Source organism: Mya arenaria, chromosome 16 (genome assembly GCF_026914265.1).
Source record: "Mya arenaria isolate MELC-2E11 chromosome 16, ASM2691426v1".
Classification (NCBI taxonomy): Eukaryota; Metazoa; Mollusca; class Bivalvia; order Myida; family Myidae; genus Mya; species Mya arenaria.
The window spans coordinates 52,604,465-52,631,769 of NC_069137.1; the positions used below are offsets into that span (position 1 = coordinate 52,604,465).

General features: G+C 35.9%; 1 protein-coding gene across 3 annotated transcripts; it reads right to left on the reverse strand.

Moving 5' to 3' along the window:
• Positions 1-31: 31 nt before the first annotated feature.
• On the reverse strand, positions 32-27,260 carry LOC128222077 (paired amphipathic helix protein Sin3a-like). Of its 3 annotated transcripts, none has more exons than XM_052930876.1 (29): positions 27,172-27,260; positions 21,844-21,972; positions 21,097-21,181; positions 20,572-20,671; positions 20,132-20,289; positions 19,581-19,788; positions 19,049-19,225; positions 18,569-18,664; positions 17,354-17,551; positions 16,923-17,072; positions 16,275-16,361; positions 15,719-15,837; positions 15,335-15,465; positions 14,616-14,713; positions 14,134-14,250; positions 13,724-13,881; positions 13,065-13,145; positions 11,412-11,595; positions 10,856-10,988; positions 10,258-10,371; positions 9,848-9,988; positions 9,232-9,383; positions 8,657-8,840; positions 7,202-7,371; positions 6,035-6,217; positions 5,265-5,440; positions 4,015-4,462; positions 3,721-3,787; positions 32-1,706 (listed from the first exon to the last, which is right to left on the reverse strand). In XM_052930876.1, the coding sequence occupies exons 2-29, from the start codon at positions 21,935-21,937 to the stop codon at positions 1,528-1,530; spliced, it is 4,188 nt and encodes a 1,395-aa protein (XP_052786836.1). In that variant the 5' UTR covers positions 21,938-21,972; positions 27,172-27,260; the 3' UTR covers positions 32-1,527. The 3 variants fall into 3 exon arrangements, with proteins under 3 accessions (XP_052786836.1, XP_052786837.1, XP_052786835.1); XM_052930877.1 differs by lacking the exon at positions 27,172-27,260 and adding an exon at positions 26,317-26,449 and having other exon boundaries at positions 17,354-17,527; XM_052930875.1 differs by lacking the exon at positions 27,172-27,260 and adding an exon at positions 26,317-26,449.
• Between the last annotated feature and the right edge of the window lie 45 nt (positions 27,261-27,305).

Here is a 27,305-nt window from a genome sequence, read left to right on the forward strand (position 1 = left end):
ACAGACGGTGGAAGAAATAAGAAGTCAATAATAGTGTTTCATGTTTATTCCATGATGATGTAGTGATATTGTAAACAATGATCGAAGATGGAATTATAAAGGTGTGGAGATATATGTACATGTTTAATGTTTACATAATAGTTTTATTACAAAATACATGAATTTTGAAATGATCACGATATACATGAATTATGGTATGAAAAAATGACAAAAAATGTCATATATCTATGATCAATAAAGTTTCATAAACAAAACACATACATGTACAATCTTGGGGATAAGAGCATTAAGGTTCTATGAGACGTAGAATAATCACACAGATAGAACCGTTTTGCTATCATTCCTCCATTTAAAGATATGGTCATAATTCTTCAACGACAATTTTAAAAACATTTTGACAGGCAGTATATTACAATTTCATTTCTTCTTAATCCATTCGTAAATGACATCAACCATGGCAATGTCTACACTACTGTACAAAAAATGTCAATATAACTTAACTCCACAAATCTACATAATTTCGGTACACTGAACCACTAATCCGTACTTTGTACTATTTCACTGTGTAGTATATCATCATTTTCCACGTAATATATTCAAAATTATCCTTTGCAGGATTAGGATATTTTAGGATTCAAGGTTTTGATAAATAAAATTTTACATTATTTTCCCCACAATTTTTCCCCTGTGCAAAATCTATGAGTATCTTAGCATATTTACTTCAGTAAAATTCAGTACTGTTCCTCTTTTCCATTTGATACAGCTTAACAAGACAGAAGTTAAAAGCTGTACTGTACTAACAACAGTGATCAAAATTAGCACAAGCCCTACACTGGTAAAATGCTTACCGGACTTGCTCAAATTCTGAATATTATATAGCAGGGCTTTTTAAAAAATTTGATGCCAAGCAATAAGATTTCGGGCTTTTTCATACAAAAGAGCAATATTTGATAAGCACATGAGAGCCCATTTTTCTATCTTCTGTACCATGTGCGTTGGAGTGTATAATCATGTTGATATTTAGGTTGTACACAATTTGTGGGGTATGTGCCAGAAAGTGGCAGAGAAATTCAACTTTTTATAATTTATAGTAACAACTCAAACAGTCAGCTGCCTTACAAGTCTGTACATTCGTTTTACAATATTTTTTCTTTCGTTAAAACAGAGCCCTAGAATGTAAGAGTTCAAAATATCTAGCCATCACTTTTATAAACTATGAAAAAATAAGAACAATTCTTATTTTTTCATAGTTTCAAAGAACATAAACTAACGCATGTAAAACTACCCTCGTAACAAACCTCTAAATAGGCACTACCACAACAAAGCCCATTTATTTTTTGGAACCCAGAAAAAAAACATAAATCAAGACTTTAAGCCTCAAAATCCATTTTAGTTGAAAAAAAAAAAAATCACATAATTTCATTTCTATTCCAAGCTATTTTGTGGGTCCTTTAAAAACTTCACCTTATATTTCATGTACTGATTAATTAATTGCCAAGACTTCACAATCTAAAGGTACCCAGGCTTCTATTCCAAATCATTTTCAATGTCTTTCAAAAATTTCACTCGATATTTCGCGTACTGATAATACGGCGACTTATCAGGTTTGTCAATTTCCACTTTTGTTGTGACATTTGGTCGGTTGTCCCCCGTCTCGCCTAGCAGCCATTTAGTACATCGACTTTCCTGATCTTTAGTCACATGGCCTGAAAAAAAAGAAAGTATTTCTTTAAAGTAGGTGACCAGCATTAATTTACTATAAACTTCATTTTACCTGTTAGTTATTGAAGTCACGACAATGATTTTACCATGTTTGAGAGTTGTTTCTTTACTTAAAAGTCTATAAATTTACTCTAATATTAGAGTGGCAACTAGAAGGCGGAACTTAACCATTTTAATAACTTGAGTGTTCAATAACATCGCACTGTAGTTGTGAACATTGTCCATGACAATATGGTACATAACAGTGAAGTCACCCACAACCCTCATGTTTGAAACCATACTGTCATAATGTAATAACTCAGGTTTTGGGTGCAGGAACTATTACATAAAGATGTAAACCATGATTGAAAGGTTTCATTAATAATGAAATAAATTCCAAGTTGACAAGCTTCATTTTTATATGTACAGTGGAAACTCTCTAAATCGGACAAGGTCCGGACTGAGCAAAATTTCCGGTTTAGGGAGGATTCCGGTTTAGTGAGGATTTGATATACGGAGTAAGTTTACTCAAAATATTCACTTAGTTAACCTTTAAAGGCAAGTTGAAAACTGGAATAAAATAAAAACACATATAGATAACATTTATTTTACATCAACAATGTAACTTTTTCAATTTCAAGTAACTTGAAATAATGCATGGAATATACATGTATATTCATTAATATATCAATGTGCATGTGTTTGTAACATTACAGATTTTTATAATCATCTTTTATTCCGAGTCTTAAAAATAAAACAACTCGCGTAATTTAATGCTTGTTAAGTATGTTTGATAGTTTTATTAACGCACCGCTCTAATTTGATTCAATCATAGAAGTCTTTAGATAAAACAACCCTCCAAAATGATCACTTAATAACCGTTTCTAGTTCTTTATTTTTTTGCAACAAACAACAATCAATTTTTCTTTTCACAAGTTTGTTTATCGCGCGGCAGTCAGTCCACAGCGCAATCATCATTATCGATTATCGAGTTAACACAACATCAAAGGTGCTATATTTAACGACGCACCGGCTGTCAAAACAGTGACAAAGTGACACGCGATTCGCGAATTCCTAACACACAAAATCATTTTGACATGTTTGAACAAATATACGTCCGGTTTATGAGGTAAAATTACGTTGACAACTAACAAATTTTCTCGATTTTTTGTCCGGTATGCGGAATTCCGAGGTTCCGGTTTGTAGGGATTATTTTACATTGAAAATAGAAGGGGAAAATCGGGACTCTGAAAAAAGTCCGGTATCCCGAGGATTCCGGTTTTGTGGAGATCCGGTTTAGTGAGTTTCCACTGTATATGGATAAGATAAAGAATACATGAATGAAAACCCATATTCTACTGAAAACTTCCATTTTTCAAAAATATAGCTACTTGGGCCTAAATAAAAATACATTTGGTTCGGGTTACCCGACCCTACCTACGGAATAGGCGCCGACCCTAACGTTTTTATAGTCAGTTTGAAAAAAAAAATGAAAAACTAAAAAAAAAACTAAAAAAAAAAAATTTCTTTTTTTTTTTGCTTTTCAAAATGTAGTTTAAAACCTTAATTGCTTATATAGAAGATAACTTTAACACCATTCTCCAATGATGAAAATGACATTCTTATATAAAGCCTAATAAAAAATAAAAAAATAAAAAAATAAAAAGCCTACCTACCCTACCTATTTTTGAAAAGGATGTAACCCTAACCAAACAATTTTTTTTTTAGGCCTTGGCAATCATTAATTCCAATATTAACAGCACCCTTGATATTAAACTAGTAGGCCTTTTTGGAACAAATATTTGAAACTTCATTTGGGGAAAATCACTGCTAAAATCCTTGCATTGGAAATGAAAATTCCATGAACAACATGTGAACATCTGGATTTCTGCATGATTTTAAAGAATGTTGCCACTGGGAATGGTCTGGGATGCCTAGACGGTACTCAATGGTTTTATCTCGAGTAAACCTGACCAAGTGCATGTTATAGATACCGAAATATAATCCATCATATCTCACCTTTTCGCCATTTCTCCACCCACTCACTGAACTTGTGATGCAGTTTTAATGATACCCTCCGATGTGACTGAAAATATACACACAAGGAATTAAGCAGGGAATAAAAACGAGAGCGTTATGGAGCCAGTAATGTTGTTTTTTTCCATTCAAATAAGGGACATAACTCAACAATTATTTAGTGTCGTCTTTCACAGAATTGGCAATTTTTGATAATATTTTCCATGTGCAAATTACCAAACTGTATTTTCCCATACAAGAAGAAAAAATGTGAAAGCATAAAAAAACATTTCTTACCTCCCTTGCTCTATTCAGCGCCATTCTCTTGTACAAGTAGCTCTCACTGTTGATTACATACACCAGCTTGAAAGAGTTCACATTAAATTTACACTCTGTGTTGTCAATAATATCCACATTCCCACTGGGTTTCTCCTCTTTCTCATCCTCATCCTCATTGTTATTATCCTCATCCTCCTCATCAGCATCGTCTTTGTCCTGCTTTTCAGTATTATCATTCCCACCTTCCATTTCATCCGTGTCCATTTTTTCATTGTCTGCATTTTTGTCGGCACTTTTATCTGCCTCGGAGTCAGCATCTTTCACCTGATCTGCAGACTTGCCTGCGTTTTTGTCCTGAACGGATTTATTGGAATGCCGATCATCGTCTGCAGTTTCTTTGTCCTTCGCACTCTCTTCATCCAAAATCTGCTGTTCACGATTTTTCTGCCGGACTTGTCGCACGTTCCTGAAAACCAGACAATTGCACAACTTGTAAATCAATGCTAACAGAACTACTTCACTATTGGCAGAAAGTGAAATCTCCCTTCTTACTTACATATAAAGAAAGCGTATCTTTTGTGTGCAATGCACATAGCAGTCAGTTTGTTAAGAGGTTGATAGTTTGTTAACATATAAAGCACAAGATGCAGCGTCATTGTTTTTAACATATTTCTCTACATGTATACAGCTGTTTGGCCCGCCTAACACACGAATGACATGGTATAGATATATACAAAGAATTTTACAACGCATCTAATTTCCCCTGAATATGATTAAAATGATTTGCCTGCATACAAAAGATTATGAATATTAATCGATTTCAAATAAATTGTTACAGTAAGTTTCATTTTTCCCGCTCTATTAACCAGTAATAGTTTTTACCTGACTTTTCTAACTATATTTTTCCTGCGAATTATCTATCTCAGTGTATTACCAGCAGCTACAGTAAGATGTGGTACATTAAACCTTCGTACAAACCTTGGTTTCCTGTTTAACAGAGGTATGATCATTGCTCACATACTTCTTGACCAATTCGCACTAACTTAAACTAGATCTTACTCTCCTATTTATATCAAAAGCAGACATCTTTAAGCAATCTTTTAAGGAAGACAAGTTTCCTGCTCAACATAAGCTTCAAGATCTTCAACAACAGTATTGTTAAATATCGTTTAAATATTTCTAAAAATATTCACTCTACTTATCAATTTAGCTAAGTATACTCAAAACTTGATATTTTTATCATACAAAGATAAAAAGCTTTAACCAACCTCTTAAGGAAGACTGGTTTCCTGTTAAGCATATCTTTAAGATCATCAGCAGCTGTATCGTCGTTGTTCACATATTTCTCAACATATTCGCTCCATCGTTCCACTTCTACTGGATCTTCAGCGGGTTCGTGTTCGGTGTCCAGTAACTCTATGGTCAGTCGGCATTCCTTTTTGTACTGAAAAAGAGCATGTGTAAACATCCACGGTCCTTATTACATTTCCTAAAAATACTTCAAAAATAAAGCAACTCTTGGTAAATAAAATTATTTTTTTGGTTGCCAGTAAGCATTTACAACATTTAATGCATTCAAGCATTATTAATCTGTTAATTGTAAATAGAAGCATACAAAACTGGAATTATATATCATTAGATAGAGTTTTAGCTAGAGGGTTATGGGAGGGTGCTCCACCCTGTCTATTTTGATAGCACCCTTCTGCCCTCATGGCGACCAGGATGTGCACCATCCTGCCTTCATAGAATTAAATGCGTAAGATAATCAAATATTTCCTTTGTTCTCATTAAAACTTAAAATATTATTATGGATTCAAAAAGACTTAAAAAAAACTTGTAGTAAGTAGTTGAATCCTAATACTACTTCAAATTTCAATCATTTTCTATGAAATTCATAACATAAACCTGGCTAAATCAACAAAATATGTGGAGATAATGCCATGAGGTCCCAAAACCTTCTATATTTTAATGGCACTTGGTACTTCACGCATTAAACCTAATAAATCTATTATATAAAAAAAAATTTCAGATGACTTACAATAATAATCTTAAAGCAGTTCTCTTCCGCCAGCAGTTGTTCTGCACGTTTCTGGTACAAGCACTCGTATGGTTGTCGTTGATGGATAGTTGCTATACGTCCCCCCGTAGCCTTGTTTCTACGCTCCTCATTAAATATCTCATTCACTTTGATACAGTTGTCCTCGGCGACTATGTGCTGCAGCTGAAATAATGTTTTCATAATAAGAACACATATTCATAGATTACAAGAGCATTGCATGCAAGCATATTAGAAGATTATCTGATGTTGTCAATCAGACATGAGTCTAGGGGCAGAATTATATAATGAAATTACAGCAAGGGTGAAGGGTATTACACAATAAACTGTCCTTGGTGACATAAGTTGATAATTGTTAATCCTGAAAAATAACAGGTCTTTTGAGAAGCACGGATTCTTGCTTACCAGGTGGGCTGTGATCCGTTTTGGAATTGTATTATAATTTATTTAAGGTACTTACTACTGTTTTTGATGTTTGAGCAAAAAAACAAACATTCGTGCAAAAAAACAATCTTTAAAGCTGTACAAAAGTCGGAAGTTAAAAGCTCTCAATCCTCAGTTCAGGATTATTCCTGAAGTATACACCTGCAACATGTGGTTTTACCTCTATTTAAAACTGTTTATACAGTTTTGTAGTTGTGACCAAGCAGAATAAAAATACGAATAAGCAGTGAATACAAAACAGGGCACTATCAGACATTCACTGCCCTAACATTAGCAATATTAAATACTTAAACTCATAAAAAAACAATGACTACCGTATTTCGACAAGCCTGTTACTAGTGGGTTTAATAAAATGCAACCAGCCCCGATATTTAATTATTGAGATTTTCAACAACCATTTTACTAGTGCAGAGCTTGTCAGGTTCTGCTAGCCTCGACCACTGACCTAGACTTATTTCTCTAACTAACAGGTTGAAAACGGCATACGACAAATATCAGTCGTACAATATTCTGACACAGTATATCAACGATGAATGCTATACATAAGTGGATCTAGTCTAGGTCATGTACAAAATCATCCCCATATATTGTCCATACCTGTCGAAACAATATTTTGACACAGTATAACATGGTGAATGTTATATATACCAGTAGGTGGATCCCGTCTTGGCCAGATACAAAATTATTAACATATAATGTGCATACCTGTCGTACAATATTCTGGACCAGTTTATCCATGGTGAAGGCAATGTATGCGTGGATTCCATACATCTCCCTCAGTTGATCCTCGAAGCTGGAACTCTCCAGATTCCCATCAAGAACATTCTTAATCATGTCCAGGAAGTATGGGAAATATTCGTCCGGCTCGATTTCACCTGGCGAGAATTAGAGAGAAACTGTTTAAACTACTGTGGAAACTCACTAAACCGGACTAGGTCCGGACTGGGCAAAAATTCCGGTTTAGTGAGGATTTGATGTACGGAGTAAGTTTACTCAAAATATTCATTTTGTCCTCTAGGTACAGTTCAATTCTTCGACGTTTAGACGGAGGTTAAGACATGATTAAAGCACATGCAAAAGTGATAAACATAATTAAACATTTCTGTGTTTTTATAATCATCTTTTTTTTCCAAGTCTTAAAATAAAACAACTGGCGTAATTTAATGCTTGTTAAGTATGTTTGAAAGTTTAATTAACGCACCGCTCTAATTTGATTCAATCATAGAAGTCTTTAGATAAAACAACCCTCCAAAATGATCACTTCTTAATCGTTTCTAGTTCTTTTTTTTCTGCAACAAGCAAATTCATGTTTCAATCAATTTTCTTTTCACAAGTTTGATTATCGTTTGATTATGGCGGGGCAGTCAATCCACAGCGCAATCATCATTATCAATTATCGAATCACAACATCACAAGTGCAATATTTTACAACGCACCGGCTGAAAAAACAAAGTGACACGCGATTCGGGAATTCCTAATACACAAAATCATTTTGACATGTTTTAACAAATATACGTCAGGTTTTGTGAGAAAAAATTACGTTGACAACTAACGAATTTTCTAAATTTTTTGTCCGGTATCCGGAATTCCGGTTTTCTAGGGATATTTTACATTGAAAATAGGAGAAAACCGGGACTCTGAAAAATGTCTGGTATCCCGAGGATTCCGGTTTTGTTGAGATCCGGTTTAGTGAGTTTCCACTGTACCAAATTTTACTGCAGATAGTATGATAGGATAGATCACATGTAAGAGTTTTGACTTGTTCATCCAAAATAATTGTTAAATCTGGTGACTGTACACCCATTAGAAATAATGATACACAACATACCTCCAAGTTTCATGACTCTAGGTGAAATAGGCTTGGAGTTATGATTGAAAAGTCTAGAAATGCCATTTTTGCTAATTCAAGGGCCATAATCCCCCACCCAGCACCATAATTGTGGGGACATAAAGAGCAAGAAGCTTAATAGAGTGAATACTGAATTTTGATGTAGATACATCATAATAAAGGACTTGAGTCAAAAACAAAATGGAACCATATTTCAGTTTAAATTTCAGTTTAAACATCGGTTTTAGGCTCAGAAAAAATGGATGGCAGTTTCCGGCACAATTTAACCACTCAATCAGTTGCTGTTCTATTAGGAAGATAATTCCACTTACTTGGGGCTTTAAGCCTCAAAGCTACTGCTGTAGATTCCTTCCGATCTTTCCGACATTGCGCTTCCTCCTCTGCCACTTTTTGTGAGTGAAGGAATATTGTATAGAGACGCTCACACAACACTTGGTGTAGCCGGAAAAACAGGTACCAGTTGTTGTTCACAAAAAATAGTGAGTAGAGATCGTCCTGAAACAGATAGAAGATTCAGTAAAGCATTATCATCCATCACACTGAATACACGTCTTCTCCCTCAACACTCCATAAACAAGATCTCTCCACATAACCAAAACCAGATCAACGCAAATTCATCTAATTACCTTAAAAAAGGTTTGTTTCTGGTTACGGCCTGAAAATATTTGGATCGGAAGGAAGAATTTATTGAGGGAGGTCCCTGAGGAATATTATTCATCATGTTTGAAAAAACAAAACAAAAACAAACAACAACAACATGGTCAGCAATAAAAAAAATCCAGTACAAAACTATAATTATTAAAATTATTAAAGTTTTGACACAATTATCAAGTTTATATTGAATTTAGCTCCCATACACGCTTTCCAATACAATCCAATCACTTACATCGGCTAGATCATCATCGTCCTGTTCCTCCTGCGTCTCCTCAGTCTTCACCTCAACTTTACACTCATCATCCTCCACATCCATCTTCTCTTCTTTAACATCAGTTGCGGCTTCTTTCTTGTCTTTATTGACTTCCGGTGATGATTTCGGCTCTGAAATAATATGGAATATTTTAAAGGATGTTATCAATAATGTGTTCAGATCACTGCTGTAATTTCAGTTGTGACCTTGTTGTTTTTCTTTTCTAGGTTCTAGCCATTATTGTTCTCCAGATAGGCCTTAATAGCAGAGTGGGGCACCCTGATGCTCTTTTCCAGCACCCTTCTTTTTACTACACCCTGCTGTGCCCTTTCGTTTCACAGAGTCGATTTTCAGAAATAAGACATTCCCAATCCCTGCCCTGTCACGTTTTCATGGTATTCACCTGCATCTAAACCAACTCCCATCCTTTCTACATCATGTTGTCACAACCATAATTATGTTAAATTGTACTGAAAATATTAAGGGCTATTCCAGTAAAACATATAACCCCCGGGGGGGAAAGCAATTAATTGAATAGTATATGGGTGGGTGTCTTTTTTGCTTATTTGGACCTCAAAAGGGTAATAGAAGTTACCTGGAACACTGTCAGTTTTCTCTGTTTTCACCCGCACCCCTGGACCTGTGTCTGAGTCACTCCCTCGTTTCCTCTCTGATCGCTCACTGTCAGAGCGCTCCTTCTCCCGATCGGTACCACCTTCATCAGTGTCCATCTCATCTGTTAGATGGTATGAGGGATACATTTTTAGGGATGTGATAGACCTGGAGGCAGCTGTTGGTTTGTTGTTGTTTTGTTTGTTTGTTTTTTTTTGGGGGGGGGGGGGGGGGGGGCAAAAATTAAATGCTAAATTTGTAGTACAAATGGAGTCGATGGCAAGTTTCATACATAAGTGTAGTACAAGAAATCAGTAACAAGTAGTGGTTGGTTTATACTCAAAACAAGCAAAGACATGTGATAAGAAAAAGCATAACTTCATTCAAACTCACCGTCATCTTTGTCCATTTCATCGTCACTGAGATCTTGACGCGGGGTATAGAACAGGTCGGGAATGAAATGCTTCAGCAGGAGTTTAATCTTTTGTTTGTCCTCCTTATGGATACCTGCAGGAATGAAAATATTCACCTGGTTGTAAACTGTATATAGAAATGTGTTCATTTAAAATATCTTTACCGTTAAAATTAGCGAAATTGTGTCATGGTTCAACCTGTTCTGAACTGTATTTTAAAAATGCGTTCAATTGCAATTTCTGTTTGGTTTGAAGACATAGCTTTAAATGCTATCAGCAGGCCTACCCAGGACTTGTGTATTGGTTCCGCTAGTCTGTCCAATACTTGTATATGGGTTAAACAAAATTTACAATAGAAAATACACAGATTTTCTCCCCAGAATATATTTGAAATAAATGCCTGCATACTATTTCAGATCTATAATAGATTGTATTAAGGGACTTGGAATAAATTTTATTTTAGTTTTCCCCAATTGATATCATTATTTCCCCCTGTGCACTATTTATCCTAGCCGAGTAAATCTCTGCATGCATTGTTCAGTTTGTCATTCAGTGGAGGTAATATCCCAAGTACTCACTACTCTGTCGTTTCATGTGATGTATAATGAGTGATGCAGCATCTTCGATGATGGACTTGTCTTTGTACACAAAACTGAGATGTGGGATGCTGGTGGTGGAGTCTGGTGTGCCGTCAGGGGAGACATCCTGTCGCTGAAAAAATTGTCTTAAACAGTTCAGGTATTTTGTTAACACAAGTTAATTCAGATTAATAGTGAAGGCAACTATGGACAGTCATGAATCATCCTTATACTTTGCTAAAAATCTTTACAGTTGGCCATTTCTATCAGAAAGAGTGGATCTGTACCAAAATTTAAGTTTAACCCCAAAATATAAAGAGTGGTGGTCTTGTATCAGTTGAAAGAGCTGATTTCTGACAAATACATAAGTTTTTTATCATTGTGTTTTGGGAGATTACACAATATAACTATTAGCACGTACAATTAAACAGTGGTTGTATGGTATTGGAAGACAAAGCATTTCACTGCCAAAATATCACACACAAAAGAAAGATTTCGTTTCGGAGACCTGACAAGTGATTTTTCAACCCGTAAATTTTTATTGTTTCAAACTCACCTCATCATAAATGGTCTCTATCTCATTCAATAGTGCCTTGGAGCGTATTGCCTTGATATCGTTCTGTTTGAAGTTGATGCCCTGATGATCCAGCGACTTCAGGTAATATTTTTCGTTCTGTTCGCGCCAGATTCGATTGAAGTTCCGCTGGGCTTCTCTCCATTCTTCTTCCTTTGCTTTTAATCTGGGGAATAGAAGTTGGTTTAAGATATCTGCTGTAAGGATGTATCCCTCATAGAAACATCATACCATGCAATTTGCCAATCCTAGAAGAAACACTAGTTGTTAATCACTACTATGTACAATAAATGACCAAAAAAAAACATTACCGGTATTGATGCAGTGTGTATTTTTTCTTTTAACTTAAACATTCCTACTCCAGGGCTCGAAATTAGCACTCGCACACTGGCAAAATGCGAGCCAAAATTGGAAAATGGGAGTTGAATTTAAAGACACTCGCAAAAATTTGTGAGTTCAAAATTTGCAGAAAATATGCAATCCTTGAAAGAGATATGAACATAATCGTGGATTAATTCCTGCACAATAGGTAAAACATTAATTTTAGAGATGCCTACTTTCGTTTTCCGATAAACATACAGAAATTGATGACGTAGATTAACGTTATGCGCACAGGCAGGTACTTGTTACTATGTGGCAGATACTCATTACTATGCAGTTTTGAAGACTGGTCTTTAATTTCCATTTTTGGCGGCGGTATTTAGCAATAATCGTATCGAGACACAGTCTGTATAATGATGACAAGCAAAAAGATAAGTTTTTTTTAAGCGTGTTGATTAAAAATCGCTGATGGCTGATGGCGATGATCAATCAGTTCCCAAAAAGAAGCCAAAATGAAATAATCTGTCCGTTAAAACTGTTTCGAAGTGGAAGAGGGAGTTGTACATTAAATTGACCATCAACACAGATGACAAAAGGAACATTTTCAAAATATTTTGCACAGACCATATACTGGCTTGGCCAGACTTCCTCAGTACGTACTGTCAGTATTACATATAAAATTATGATGATATCCTTTAATGTAAAATTACATGATAATTCATAAAATCAATTAAACTATACCTTAAATCATTGATTTCCATACAATATATATTTTGCCTAGCAAGCACAAAGATTTGCCTTAAAAAAAAGCAAGCGAGTGTCTGGTTTTGCGAGTTGAAAATTTAAGCACTCGCAAAAAAATGCGAGCATCAAAAAAAAATTAAATTCAATCCCTGTACTCTAAATAAAAATTTTGACTTCTATTCCCTTTAAAGCGTAGGCTTATGCCTCAGCAAATGGGATCGCCAGACAGATTCACATTTAATCATTATGCTTTAACAAACTGTGCCAAGTCTCTCAAATGTTTTTTAATAATAATTGTGTTGCTTATTTGAACACCTTGAATGGCAACCACTATTTCATCATGTCTCGTACTGTTACTTCATCATGTCTCGTACTGTTACTTCATCATGTCTCGTACTGTTACTTCATCATGTCTCGTACTGTTACTTCATCATGTCTCGTACTGTTACTTCATCATGTCTCGTACTGTTACTTCATCATGTCTCGTACTGTTACTTCATCATGTCTCGTACTGTTACTTCATCATGTCTCGTACTATTTTCCAAATAAGTTAGAATATCCCAAATTCACCTTCTGAGCACAAGAGGTACAGCTACAACCGGGTTTTTCTTGAGACCGTCGACTATATCTGGAGCCTTGTCACCATATATCCTGCGAAAGAAGCAGTATGGTCAAAGATGAAGGTGTAAAGATGAATCTAACCTCGCAATGATGTACATAATGTGACAATTATAGGCTCTGAAAATCTTTAATAGTGATAAAACTATGAACAGTTCGAAATCCTGAAGGTTAGACATAAATAAGTTGCAATGATGTACATGTGACATTTATAAGCTCTTAAAAGCTTGTGTAGTGTTAAAATATACACAGTTTGAAAATCACTATATACGTCATAACATTAAGAACTATTTACCTATATATATATAGACTTGGTGAGAACCAGTACTTATCATTGACAAGTTTTATTTACACCAATCAATTTAAGGTTGGTGAATGATAAAGACAGCTATAATATCTTGAGATGAACACCTAAACAAACCACAAATTGGACCCCTATTTTCAATCATTTCCATTTACTAATACTAATCATTTTTCATGGATTGGAGTAGATTTCATCACGAGGACCAGAAAGGATCTTTCAATTCTTATTTTAACAGACAGATATGTTGGTAAAAACAAAAAAAGACTTTTTAAATAAGTTTTACACATCGTAAGCCTACTGTATTTACCTCTGAATGGCTTTCCTATGTAACACTTCGGATGTCCCACCAAGACAATTATCGAGTTTGAATTTCGCCGCATCTTCTGGAGCCATTCTGGTGAGTTTCTTCTGTACAGACTCCAGAACACGTATTGTGGACAGGTTCGTCTCGATTACCACATCCAGCTGAAAGAAAAAAAAAATTCTTTGTTTTATCCTGTTCCTCTTCTGGTTTTAAACATTTCATATCACCTGTGCACATCCTTTTGTTTTTGTTTCAAATAGTAAAATAAGAATTTTTAGCAACAAGCCATTCTTTGCAAATCTATCAGGCTTTGAAAAATAGTAGTAAGGGCTTTTACCCAATCTCTATTTATTTTTCTCTTGAGAATCTATCCTAGGGTATCTACAGTGCAATTTTTATACTCCTAATCTCACCTCGAATCTTTCATCCTCACACCTGTAGATGTGCTCCTCAAACTGTGTTTTCCGTGACGTCACGAACGTGGAATCCTCTGACCAGGAGGGGAATGACACCCATGTATCGTTTAACACCTGGGGACGCGAGAAATAGAACACTTAAACGAACAATCAGGCTGAACAAGTACAGGAATCTTTATTTTAAAGTAATGTATATATGATAACAAGAAACATAAGCTCAATGAGCTATTTTCAGACATGACTATTAGCTTTTAAAACATGTTTCTTTCAAACCCTTCTTGCCTCGTGAATACATTTACTGAAATATCAGCATATTATTCATGAAACCTTTAATGTGTCTTCCTAATCAAGTCATTTTCCTTATTTAAGTATCTCACTGGACAATATAACAACTTGATAATTTCACAAAACTATTTTCATTTCCTTAAATCCAAATGTATACTTATTACCCTACATATTCTTCACAACAGACAACCAACCTCTCTACATAGCGGGGTCCGCCCTGAACACTTGGGCTGCATGTATGATTTAGGTAAAGCTCGGTAACTCGCACCATACTTCTTACACGTCGCATAATCTATGGGAGGCAAAATGTTCAATAAATCAAATGTTGAATGTAAACAGATTATCGGAATATTGCTCATGTAATTTTAATCTTAACAGAAGACAACACTTTGTCAGGTCCAATAACCTGAACACAATCGTACTGCTGAGCACACACCAACACTCATTCGTATGATTTGTGTTATTTAAGTCAAAAAAGGGTGTAATGTGACAATTATTTAACCCATAGTTATGAGTCTTGCTTTACATGTACATGGTCTCTGGTAACATCTGTACCAAGTTTCATACAATATCTTTAACAGTTATGGCCAACGAAACCAATGCGCTGACAATACCTTATTTTTCTTGATCGTAAAAACAAACAAGTTAAATTTGAAACACATTAGCATTTCAGACAGCAAAACCTGGGAAAAATTACTTTTTTCATGAAATTTATACTTTAAGGAAATTTCTTTTTCACAATATGTACTACCACAATCGAAATGAGACTTTTGGATAAGCATGCCCAAATTCTTGTACTATTGCTTGGCATCAATTTTTGAACAAGCTCTGCTATATAAAACTCAGAATGTGAGCAAGCTTGTAAGACATTTTACCAGGGCAGGGCTTGTGTTAATTTCAACCAATGTAATACCTATCTCCATGGCAAGGTCTCCACTGATCCTCTCCTTTCCAGAGGCCCCCTGAGGGACTGCCTCCACCGACCCACCGGACTCCTTGTAGCCCAGGAAATCTTTAAACCATTTGAATAGCTCGGGGAATTTCCTGTGAAGGTAAAGGTTGAGATTTATAACTGTCAATACATATTATTATATCCCAAAAGATATATAAAATAAACAAAGGTTTAATTCTATTAAAGAACACTTTACTTACTTAAGACATCACATAAGTTAAATGATAATGATTCAATAGTATTCTAAGCACATTTATATTTCTCGGTATAACATTCAGCCACACGCCTCTCTTGGTATGGTAAGCAATGATCAGTATTTATTAGGGAGACAGCATAAGAGCTTACCCAAGAAATGTCTGCACAAGCTGCACCAATTCAGCCCTAGATATGACCTCGTTATTGAACAACACCAGACACCGGAGAAAGTTCTCATAGACTTCCTGGTGTCGTAATGCCTTTCGGACCTGAAGGAAATAAGACATGTTCATTATTTAATACTTAGGTTCATATAAATTGTATCCAGAGCTCCAGGAAAGGTTTCAAAATAGAGTATATTAACCCATTTTTAAAAGAAATATTAATTTTTGTTCACATGTTTCATGTAAACTGTTTTATACAGAGCTCCAGATAAGGTTTAAGGTCAAGGAGTATTTTACCACCAGTTATCTCCCCTGACAAATAAAGAGCCCAGGTTCTTTAACAGAAAGTAAATCATATCATGAGATCTGTGTTAATTATAATGATGTGTGTGTAAGACTCTCTTTTTACACACATACAATCAAAGGGCCATAAGCCAGTGAAAAAAGCAGTTTTAATTACTGTTTTATTGTTACTTTAAAAAATCATAAAGAGACATAAATAAAATCATTTCAGCCATTACTTCTCCTTTTTGGAAACTCACCTTGTCAAAGAAAGCATATTCATTGAGCGTGCCCCATTTTCCTGCCTCTGCCAGTGATACATCCTTCAAAGTACCGATCCTGGGTTTCTGTAAGGAAGAAAAGCAAACATTTTGCTTAGAATCATTAACAAGAGCGCCATGGAGTGTAAGCCAATGTTCAACTGTTGGGACTTGATATATAAGTATGTCTGTCTCTAGCAACATTTGTACAAAGTTTCATTTGAATAACTTGAACATTACTGAGTTATGGCCAAAGCTAAAATAATTGCAAAACAGTGTCGCTAGAGCCAACAACACCAAGGCTATGGCAATATGTTGAGCTTTTCCTTAAAAAAAAAAAAAACGTGCAAAAAGGTTAATCATTACAAAATTCCCTGCATTTTTCTTCCTCCTTAAAACATGCTACAACAGGGATTTTGAAAAATAAGTTAACCACAAGTGAATATTTTCTCTCTTGACCAAACTCCTTAAAATTTCACATTTGGTGCCAAACATCATAACATATAGACATTTACAATGAAGAGCATTAAACCATGGACTCAGGTGAAGCACTGTACCAACTAAGTAAATAAGTATCTCACATACACTGTGTAAGTCAATAGGTAACACAGACATCTTTATTCCATTTCCAATTTATAACAGTCCTACCTTTATAATGGGCTGCTGGGCACTGGAAGATATGGACCTTCGGAGCTGGTTGGTGCTTTTAGATCCTGGAGTCTTGTTACCGAAGCCTGGTTTCTTTACTGTTGAGGAGTGGTCGTTGCGAACGCCTAGCACTGACTCTCCAAACAGCGACTGAAAAAATATTTTGATAAATAATTTCAAAAGTTGGCTTTGGTGTTTATTATAAAGTTAGCAGCTATGTTACATTGGTAGAAAAGTAGCTATGATACAGTTAACCTTGACTATTTTGTTACAATTTTCAAACGCTAAAGGTTATTGCTTAAGTTCCTAATTCTGGTGACACAATCACTATTCATTCATTCCAAATGATCCAAACATTGTTGACAAGAAGGATTCAGACTACAAGTGTAGTGTATGTTGGTAAAGCTTAACTTGTAAATTGAGGTACTCACATATCCGGAGAAAGCTGACGATCCATTCGCGTCGGGCAAAAACTGTCCAAACTCTGCAAGCAGATCTTCCTGGTTCTGGAAAAGCTTGGCCACCTGCGCGTAAACCTCTGCCTCAGTCAGGGGCTTGTGTCCCGGCGGTACCCCTGTCCCTTGGAATGGGAAGTGGGACACGCCCTGGAATGCAGCGGAAAGGAACATCTGCTTTAAATATAAGGCTAATTCACAGCAAGATACAGTATGCATGCTATTAAAGCTGCACTCCCACAGATTTACCATTTTTACAACTTTTTTTACAACCAATAATATAAGATTGCTGACAAAAAATCAGATTGTAGATTTTCATATTTCCATTCAAAAATTAATGTTTTATGGCCTAAAGCGTTATTAACAGTTTAAGAAAAAGGCATAAAAAAACATCAATTTTTGAAATGAAATATAAAAATCTGCCATCTAATTTTTTGTCAGCAGTCTTATTTAACTGGTTTCAATGGATTTCCGCAAGAATTGGCTCGTTCCAAGACAAAAAATAAAAAAGTTGTCAAACGTTCAATCTGTGAGAGTGCAGCTTTAAGTGGCAGAAAGAGAGACATACAACATTAATTAAAGAGGTCAGAGGTCGCAATAACAACAAGCCCGCAAGCTCTTCAATGGTAAAATGCTCTGCAGGTTTCCTCAAATTCTGGATTTCATACAGCATTTTGTTTTTTTGATACCTAGCAATAGTAAAGGAATTCGAGATGTTTATCCAAAGGTCAGTTTCGATGACTCTTTCATTCCCCTCAAATTCCCCCTACATGATGAATATATATTTCAATTTTACTTAATAGAATGGCCAGCATGAAACTTAATAGAATGGCCAGCATGAAACCTAATAGAATGGCCAGCATGAAACTTAATAGAATGGCCAGCATGAAACTTAATAGTATGGCCAGCATGAAACTTAATAGAATGGCCAGCATGAAACTTAATAGAATGGCCAGCATGAAACTTAAAAGAACAGCCAGCATGAAACTTATACAACGACCAGTACTAAGACCTCATTCTAATTTAACAACAATAACCAGTTGAAACCCACAACCGTTAACTTAATTAAATAATAGAACAGCCAGCATGAAACTTAATTGAACGGCCAGCACTGAGACCTCTAATTCCACAACAATAACAAGGTGAAAGACACAACAGTTTGTTTACTTGACAAGCTAAATAGTAATTTACCATTCCTCCCTCCTTAATGGTTCTCTGTTCCTTCTGATATGTGTGTAGTATCTCCAAAAACGCCTTGTATATCTCCGGCTGGCCTTGGAAACGATTCTGGATTACAAGAGAACGAGATTACAATTTTACAGTTCGCTGTGTAGTATCTCCAAATACGCCAAGTATATATAATTGTACAGTCAGTATTTGTACAGTTCTATGTTCCATCTGTCAGATATGTGTGAATTATCTCCAGAAATGACTTTTAAATCACAGACTGGCTTTCAAAACCTTTCTGGAACACAGTACAAACAGTAAATTCAAAAGCACAAACTTCAAGATATACTTGAACTCATTTAACTCCCATATAAAATCTGGTTAAGTAATGCCTGGTATAGAAAACATTTATCAAAAACCATACCACAACTTAATGGCTTTTTTTATCGTATCTACTTGCTGATGGTATTTTTTTTCTCATGAAGCTATATCTCAACAGCCTACCTTGATTTTGTTCACATAGTTGATGGCATGGTTGAACTCCACAGGTTGTTGTCCGGGCTGGGTGTTCTGTTGTGCCGCAGTGTCAGGTGCGGGCCGCGGAGGCTGATGGTAGGCATGCTGTGAGGGCTGACTCGTGTGAGACTGCTGGTTTGATACATGGCTCTGTATGGGCTTTTGCTACAAAGAAAATTTTTTTTTAGCAATCTGAACATTCTGAAGTGCCCTAAATACCCTTTATTACTACAGTGTAACCTCTAAGACCCTACAGAAACACTCTTGTTTGCTCTCAAGTTGTTCCAATCTCAAGAGCGCATGTGTATACTTCAGGTACCACCGTGAAGCCCTACAAAACACCTTGACCGGGTAACATACAACTAGTGACAGCGCCATCACAACAATTCTTTTAATCGATCTCGAAAGTGCCCCTGGAGGCTCAAATTCTGGAATTTTAGAACCTCTGGAGAAGATTGTACTCCTATATAAATTTTGAGCAGTGTATCGACATAAAAAACATTTCTAAAACCTGACGTACATGTTGCTGTGAGTTTGCTGCGGCCTGTGCCATCTGATTCAGCGTCGATATTGACACGGTCTGCTGACCAGGCTGGTGGACGTTGATCTCATTGGCTTGAACCTCAATTTTGTAGCCGGGCGGGAGAAATGTGTTGAACCCCACAATAAGCTCTGGGTGGCCTTTGAACAGGTTTGAGACTCTGTTGATGACACCAGGGGTGTCGATTCTGAAAATCATGTACATTTAAGGGTAAATAATCTTCAAAATCTGATATGTCATTATTGAACTAGATACTGTTATTAATAGATAGAGTTATTAATTTTACTTCACACACACCATCATGCAGCTTACATTGAAAACACATCTTTGAGTGAATGATTTTTGTTCCGAACCATGCCGTGCTCACTATAAGTGCTCAAAAGTGAGTATTTTGTGTGATTTTAAATCATTCTTTTCATTGGGAACAGGTCAGCATAGCCTTTGACCCTTTGGTTAAGCTAAAAAAGCCCATACATTCCAAATAACTTACGCTGAAAAAACGCTTGAAAATTCTTATTTAAGCCACTTACGTTTGCGACTTAAACTCCTTCATAATATCTAGGAAGTCGTTGTAGACTTGAGGCTGGTTCCCGAACTGCAGTTTCACCTGATCAAGGTAGGAAAGAGCGTCCTCGACTTTTAACCTCTGAAACTGCTGCTGCTGACCTTGGACTTGGGCTGCATGTACCTATAAATAGTAACATGTATTCATGTACCTTCAGATACCTATAAATAGTAACATGTATTCATGTACCTATAAACACAAACAAGTACATAGTTTTATTCAGAAACTGCAGTTTCACCTTGTAACATGAACAACCGCTATGCAATGATGAAATGCTTAACAGACTTGTTCAATTTCTGGATTGTATAAAAGCAAGTTGTGTTAAAACATCAAGTGCTAAGCACATAGGAAATTGAGCATGTTTATCCAAAATTCTTATTTTTTAGACAAAGCAAAGTTCTGTACCTGTGCTGTGGGTGGGTGGGGTAATCCTCCCCCAGCTCCAGGTAACCCGGATGATAGCTGCTGGATGGGAGATGAGTGGGGGTGTCCAGCTTGGCTGCCTCTATAGGATGGTATTTAAATTATAATCATTATTCCTTTACCAAAAATCCATAATAAACGGATTAATTTATATTTTTTTGCATACGGTTCATTAACATTTACAACAAATGTTTATGTTTTAAGAGCATTCCTCATTGTCAATATCTGCTTTTAAGTTTATTCATGTTTTTACAGGGCATTTTCAGCGAAAACTGGAAAGAGGCCTAACCTTTCCATTTTGGGAAATGTCAGTGATTTTTACCATGTAAAAAAACACAAATAAAACAATTTGCTAAAAGTTAATTTCATTGCTTATGTTCTTAATGTTTACTACTTTGTGTTTCGACTGATTTTGTCTAGCAATCTACATCAATGTTAAACAACTACTGAAGAAATACTGGCTAGATCACTGTCGCTCCAATAGCATAATATCAGCAAGTGACTTACGGGAAACCCTGCATTCCTGGAAACTGCAGCCCGCCCGTCATGGCCTCTGCTGCTGGAAACCTTGGGTTGGTAGACAGGTCCGACCCTGGGGGAAGAAAAATATTGTTTGATGCAAGTTGTTTTCAACTGCAACTGGAGTGATTTTCTGACTGAAAATTGGGCCAAATTTGATATTAATGTGTTTATGTTCTGTTGTGCTTTTTATTTTTTATGTCTTAGAAATTATACAACAAGTACAGATATGTTAACATGCAGTCTTGTTCTCTTAAAAAAAATTCAAACCTTACCCCGATCAAATCTTTTAGGGGACTTTTTTGTTTGAAATCTGCTACAGTAAATTCACAATTTTCAGCATTTTGTCAATATTTTCACATTTTAAGGGCTCTAGCCCCATTGGCAAAAAGGTCCAAAAAAACAACGTTGGAAGCAAATTACCATTTCAGCAGTTTTCATTAAACCTTGATGTTTAAAATGATTTTTCGAAATCAAAATCAAAAAATAAATGTGCTTTTTTGTGGGTTTTTTACTAAAAGAACTGGACCCCAAGCTGTTTTGTATGTAAGAGGTGGTGTATGCTTAAAATAACAAAACTTTTTCACATTCTTTCGTTTCTGTCAATTTTTATAGCTTTTTTCATTTCGAAAAGGGATTCCGAATTCACATAAAATGATGCAATTGTCCCAATCATTCCCAAAATAGTGGAAAACATGTAATGGTTTTTAGTATAACATTAAAATGCCATTATACCTGAAACAAGTCTGCCTGCAGGAAAGAGAGCCGGACTTTCCCCTTGAATGATCCGGCGACCTGTTGCATCCTCGATATGTGGTCTCTGCATCATATTATCGCATGGTCACTGCTTGGAGAGAATATGACCTGAAAAAATACAGAAGATAGGATATAGGAATTGCTTGTTGAATGTATCTGAGGTTCTAACAGGAAACAGATGTCATGAGAACTAATAATTTTTTAGCAAATAAAGGTCAAACAGTTGCAATCTTGCAACCTTGAGATTAACTGCGAAAGAAAAGTTGTCTAGATCCTAGCAAGGATATATGTGACAAATCCTAGGAAAACAGACAATGTCAATCCTAGCAAGGATATATGTGACAAAACCTAGGAAAACAGACAATGTCAATCCTAGCAAGGATATACGTGACAAAACCTAGGAAAACAGACAATGTCACTTCTCATCACATTAGACTAGATCCTGCCTGTCTGGAGTCATACAAATATAGCCGATCTGCCTGGTCAGTTCCCGACAGGAATAACAGTCAAAACATATTTGCAGTTTTTATGCATTTTTCCAATACAAAATTAAATATATGGTTTTCTACCACGTAAATCCTGGTAAGTTTAAAAATAGCGTCAGTATATTCATCTGTGTATCATAAACAAATATGATTTTAACTGGGAAACCATTATGCGCTTTTTTAAACAGGGTAACAACAGATGACGCAGCAACATGATTGTTAAGTCTATTATTTTTACCCTGTAAAGTGATGCATTACGGCCTCCTAGTAGCTTGCGTTGACAATTCTAGGTTTGTTATGAGGAAATACTGTATTTGCAAATTTTTGGACCATCTGGTCTCCAGCCCCTTTTAACAAGAAATACATTGATTTTTTGTTCATTCACAGAAATTGTAGCTTGCCACTGCAGTGTATGCCAGAACTTTTTGGGCATACTGGACATTTTGTCTGACGGCTTGAAAGTCTACGCAAGACATTTTCATGTTACGTTGGACAACATGTAAATACTCAAATTAATTGTATTTTATGACAGGTTTTCTCTCTCGCTATTTTGGGACAATGACCTATACCCTTGAGATTGGGAATTTTCGCATCAATTCTGGCAAAATTGGGAATTTCTTCGTAAATAATTACAAAGGATATAATATATATATAATTCTACAATTAATAACATCTGTATTTTCAACATAATATTATCATATATACAGACTCCGTAAACACCTTACATAGCTTAATCCCTTTATTTTAACTCTTTAAAATAGTCAATTGTTTTATCAACAAGTTCTTGGCTCAGTGATTGCTCTACTTGGTCATGCATACAATTTCTCATCAATGCATCATAATTGCTGAATGTATGAAATCTTGATCAAATAAGTTTTATCTGTTGTTTTTTTCAGATAGGATTTTGACATTTTCAGTAAGTGATCAAACTCAATAGACGCTATATTTCTGTAAAGTCTATTTCCCAGCTTCCATTTTTTTCTTTAACATGAAAAGATGTTTTGCGGGTCAAAAACTCTTAGAGATTTGAAACTTATGCACCGGTCAATGGTAACCACGTCCCCCCCCCCCAGGTCCAGGGGTATACCGGGGGTAGCGGGGGAAATGGGCCGTGTTTTTACCTTTTAGGTGGCCGGGTGAATGCGGTGGTGTTGTCTTCGCATCAAAAATAGCGGGGAATGTTCCTTACCTAGGGTCCCTGGGGTGCAGGGACATTTGGTGGGGATTTTACCGGCAGTTTGTCCCCGCAGGGCGGAGATTTTAATCGAGTCTTGCTGGATCGAAAGTCGAAGTCCCCACTATCCCCCAGACCTGGGAGGGACGTTGTTACAATTGACTGGTGCATTATTTTAAGAACATAATAATAACATAAAATAATAAAAAGTTGGCAAGTATTATCATTTTTCTGTCATTATATATATTGTATAGAATTTTAAAACGAAAGTTGACTGACACAGACAACAATTATGCCAAGGGGAACAACTTGATTCAATCGTAACAACTCGGCCTCCTCCGACAAGCTTCGAGATAGTCCAAATAATTGTACGTTGACGATTTTTTTTAGCTTTTTGATATGGCAAATCCTTCACGTACAAATTGTTTAGTATCAAAAGTGGGTAGTTGTTCCGATCAGGATTCCGGGTTAAAGCATATTGTGTCTATAAAATATAATAAAAACAAGAAATATTACCAGATAATGTTATTTTATATTAGTTGCGTACACAAAAAATAAATATCCAACTTATAATTATGAGTTTGACGGCTTTTCTTCATTTCATTCTGTCAAAACATAACAATATATACATGAAGGGCACCTGCAAGGCTTTAGGGCACAGTTTTAAATCGCTCGGAACACCTCGGCCATGGCCAAGTTGTTACGATTGTATAACGAGGTCTATCTCTAAGCTTTGTCAGAGGAGGCTGAGTTATTACGATTGTATCGAGTTGTTCCCCTTCGCATAATTGTTTTCTGTGTCAGTCAACTTTCGTTTTATTGGAAAGGTAAACAACTTGTTTTAATGCATTAAATGCTTGTTTAGTGCAATATAACATTTCACTTACATGGTAAAATATGAATATAACTCTTTATGATCAATTTCAACCATAAAATACTTCACTTAAAACAATTTCAATATTTTTAAAACACCCCTGTTTTTTGCACATTCCCGTTTAGACGTTAGGGATTGGAAGAATCCCGTATAACATGTCTATTATTTTAGACTAGCTTCAAGATAGACCTCGTTAATACAATCGTAACAACTCGGCCATGGCCGAAATATTCCGAGTGTTTTAAAATTGTGACGTGAAAGCCTTGCAGGTGCCCTTCATGTATATATCGATGTGTTTTGACAGCAAGCAATGAAAAAAACACGTCAAACTCATAATTATTCGAAGGATACAACATTTTTGTGTACGGAACTAATATAAAATAACATAATCTGGTAATATTTCTTGTTTTTATGATATTTTTTAAATGTTAAATGCTTTAACCCAGAATCGAGATAGGAATAACTACCCACTTTTGATACTAAACAATTTGGACTAGATCATAATAAGATATGGCAGGGGTGTAGAAATGGGCCGGAAGCCAGTAATATAACCCGGTTACTTTAGCATCTTCACCCGGCTATTTATCCCCGCATCATCAAAAATAAAATCTGTTATTTTTTGTCATGGTTTTATGTCTACATAAGTTTAAAACCCTGATTGATGGTTTATTTTGGTTTCCACGCGTTCGGACTACAATGCACCACTAGCTCGATCCGTGACGTCATTAGTCGCATCCCCCTCTGGGATGTTTTCAAGTTCTAGGTTTGGGTTTCCCAGCGTTCCGAATACAATATCATTGGCTCGATACATGACCTCATTAGTCGCATCCCCCATGGGGATGTTTGAAGTTTATGATTAGCGAAGCAATGGAGGGTGAAAAAAATAATATATTTTTTCCAGACACCAAAGAGCGTAGTAAGTTTGCAACATGAGCGTGTCTGTCCTTCTGTTAGTCCTATTACCATTTACGCAACATTCCTTTTTGTATACGCGCGTTATCTGGATGTTTAACAAAATGAAACAAGCTTGCGGTGATGTCACTGCTAAAAACAAATTTTGATGAATTTTACATAATACCTTTGGCGAAATTTCGTACGCTTTTAATAAACGTCACAAAGTGTCCAGATATTTCTTTTGGTTGTTATTAAAACGGAATTAGCTAGCTGTAGGTGAAATATCTAGAACCACAGAAAATGAAGTTAGATGTTTAATTTTCAGAGGATCACCGAGATTCTGTGGCTGAAAGTATATAAGTGGTAGAGAAGAAGGTACACATACGATTAGGAAGGAATTGCTAGCAAATGGCAAGGCATGTGGTCTGGAATGTTATAATAGTATCCTGAATCTGAATTTGACAGTTATTTGGTTTATTAGTTGGCCCTCACTGGTCGGGGGTCGGGGTGGAGGTGGGGTCGGGGTGGGGTAAAACTCAGATCAGTGGGGTAGTTCTCAGATTCAGTATCATATTCAAGTACAGACATTTCCCTGTTTCCTTGTTACAAAATAAACATGCACCAGAACAGTTCAACACTAGAAATTTTGGTTAAAAAGGGCTTAAATTCAATCCCACAAGGGACATTGGCCCCTTGACCCTAACTGGGGAAGGACACCCAGACTACACCCCCCCCGCCTTCTTTTGGGATCTTCCCTGCTACTTCAAAACATTTCTACACCACTGATATGGCGCTTTAAATTTGTTTAAAACAGTCTGACTTTTCAACAAATATAAATCCTTTTACAAAATTCAGATCAATGTCATGCGAATATTCAATTTCAAATGAAAACATGGCAATCCGGCGCAATACACACTTCGATCAACACCAATTTTGCGACTTTCACACAAGTAATACATTAAAAGGTATCGCAAAAACATAAACTGTGTGAAAAGGAAACATCTGCGTATAATTTTTATTCTCACCTTCGAGTTAATCCTGAAAAATCCTTGAAATAAAGGCCGCAGAAAACCACAATTTTACAAATGGCTGCGATTTGGCATATAACACAAAATTTGGACCAACCCAAAATAGGAAACCGTCAAGGGCTAAATTTGTACATAAAACCCCATATAAGCGTAAGTTTTCATCAAATTGCCAACAATGAAGTTGATTTGTATTAATTCACTATATTTATTCAATGTTGAGCGAAATTGAGCATGTGATTGGGTACAGAACTTATTATTCACATGTAAAGATGTGTGTAAACTTAAACTGACTTCCATGTAACATGAAAAATGGAACAACCCAAAACAATTTCTATGTCATTTCCGGTCGCGCTAAATTCAACATTAAGCAACATTTTACGAGAAATTAACGCCTGGATTTAAATTTTGAGGTTTCGTTACAACTTAAAATCGTTAAAACATATCCCCAAAACCTTATGAAATCGTCAAAAGTTTTGGACTGAATACTTATGAGAAAGAAACCAAAACCGCTATTGGCCTAGTTACACACAGCATATAAAGCGTCTACACGGGGATTTCTTCCTGTGTTTACATTATTTCACTAACGGAGAAAGCCTTCAAAGGGACGTTTAAATTGGTTCTCGACAGTTTTTAGCAGATGAGCACAAGATTCAAACAGATGATGATGCTGTTTACAAACATTAAAATTAGGGAAGACGTCAAAACATTGAAATCGGGAAAAAAATCAGGATTCCCAATATATTATAGTCATATATTTGATGGGCTCCTGAAAACGAATACATTCTAGAATACTTGGAATATCAAGTTTGCTGTCCTCAATATAGACTAATTATTTAAATTTGAACCACTCACAACAGTTGCTGAGCGGATTTCGGAGATATTTCTGGATATATCTCAACAAATACTCCGACCAAAACAAAACAAGGGAAATACCATTGACATAATGACGTAAAAAATTAAACCAATCAAATGTCTTGTTATATTGA

Bases quoted from the DNA above. Each gene is read 5' to 3' on its own strand.
- LOC128222077 (XM_052930876.1), bottom strand. From the start codon at position 21,937: ATGATGCAGAGACCACATATCGAGGATGCAACAGGTCGCCGGATCATT. The intron at 15,838-16,274 runs GTGAGTTTCCAA...TATTTCCTTCAG, and splicing joins AATATGCTTTCTTTGACAAG to GTCCGAAAGGCATTACGACA. The intron at 15,466-15,718 runs GTAAGCTCTTAT...TTACCTTCACAG, and splicing joins CTTGTGCAGACATTTCTTGG to GAAATTCCCCGAGCTATTCA.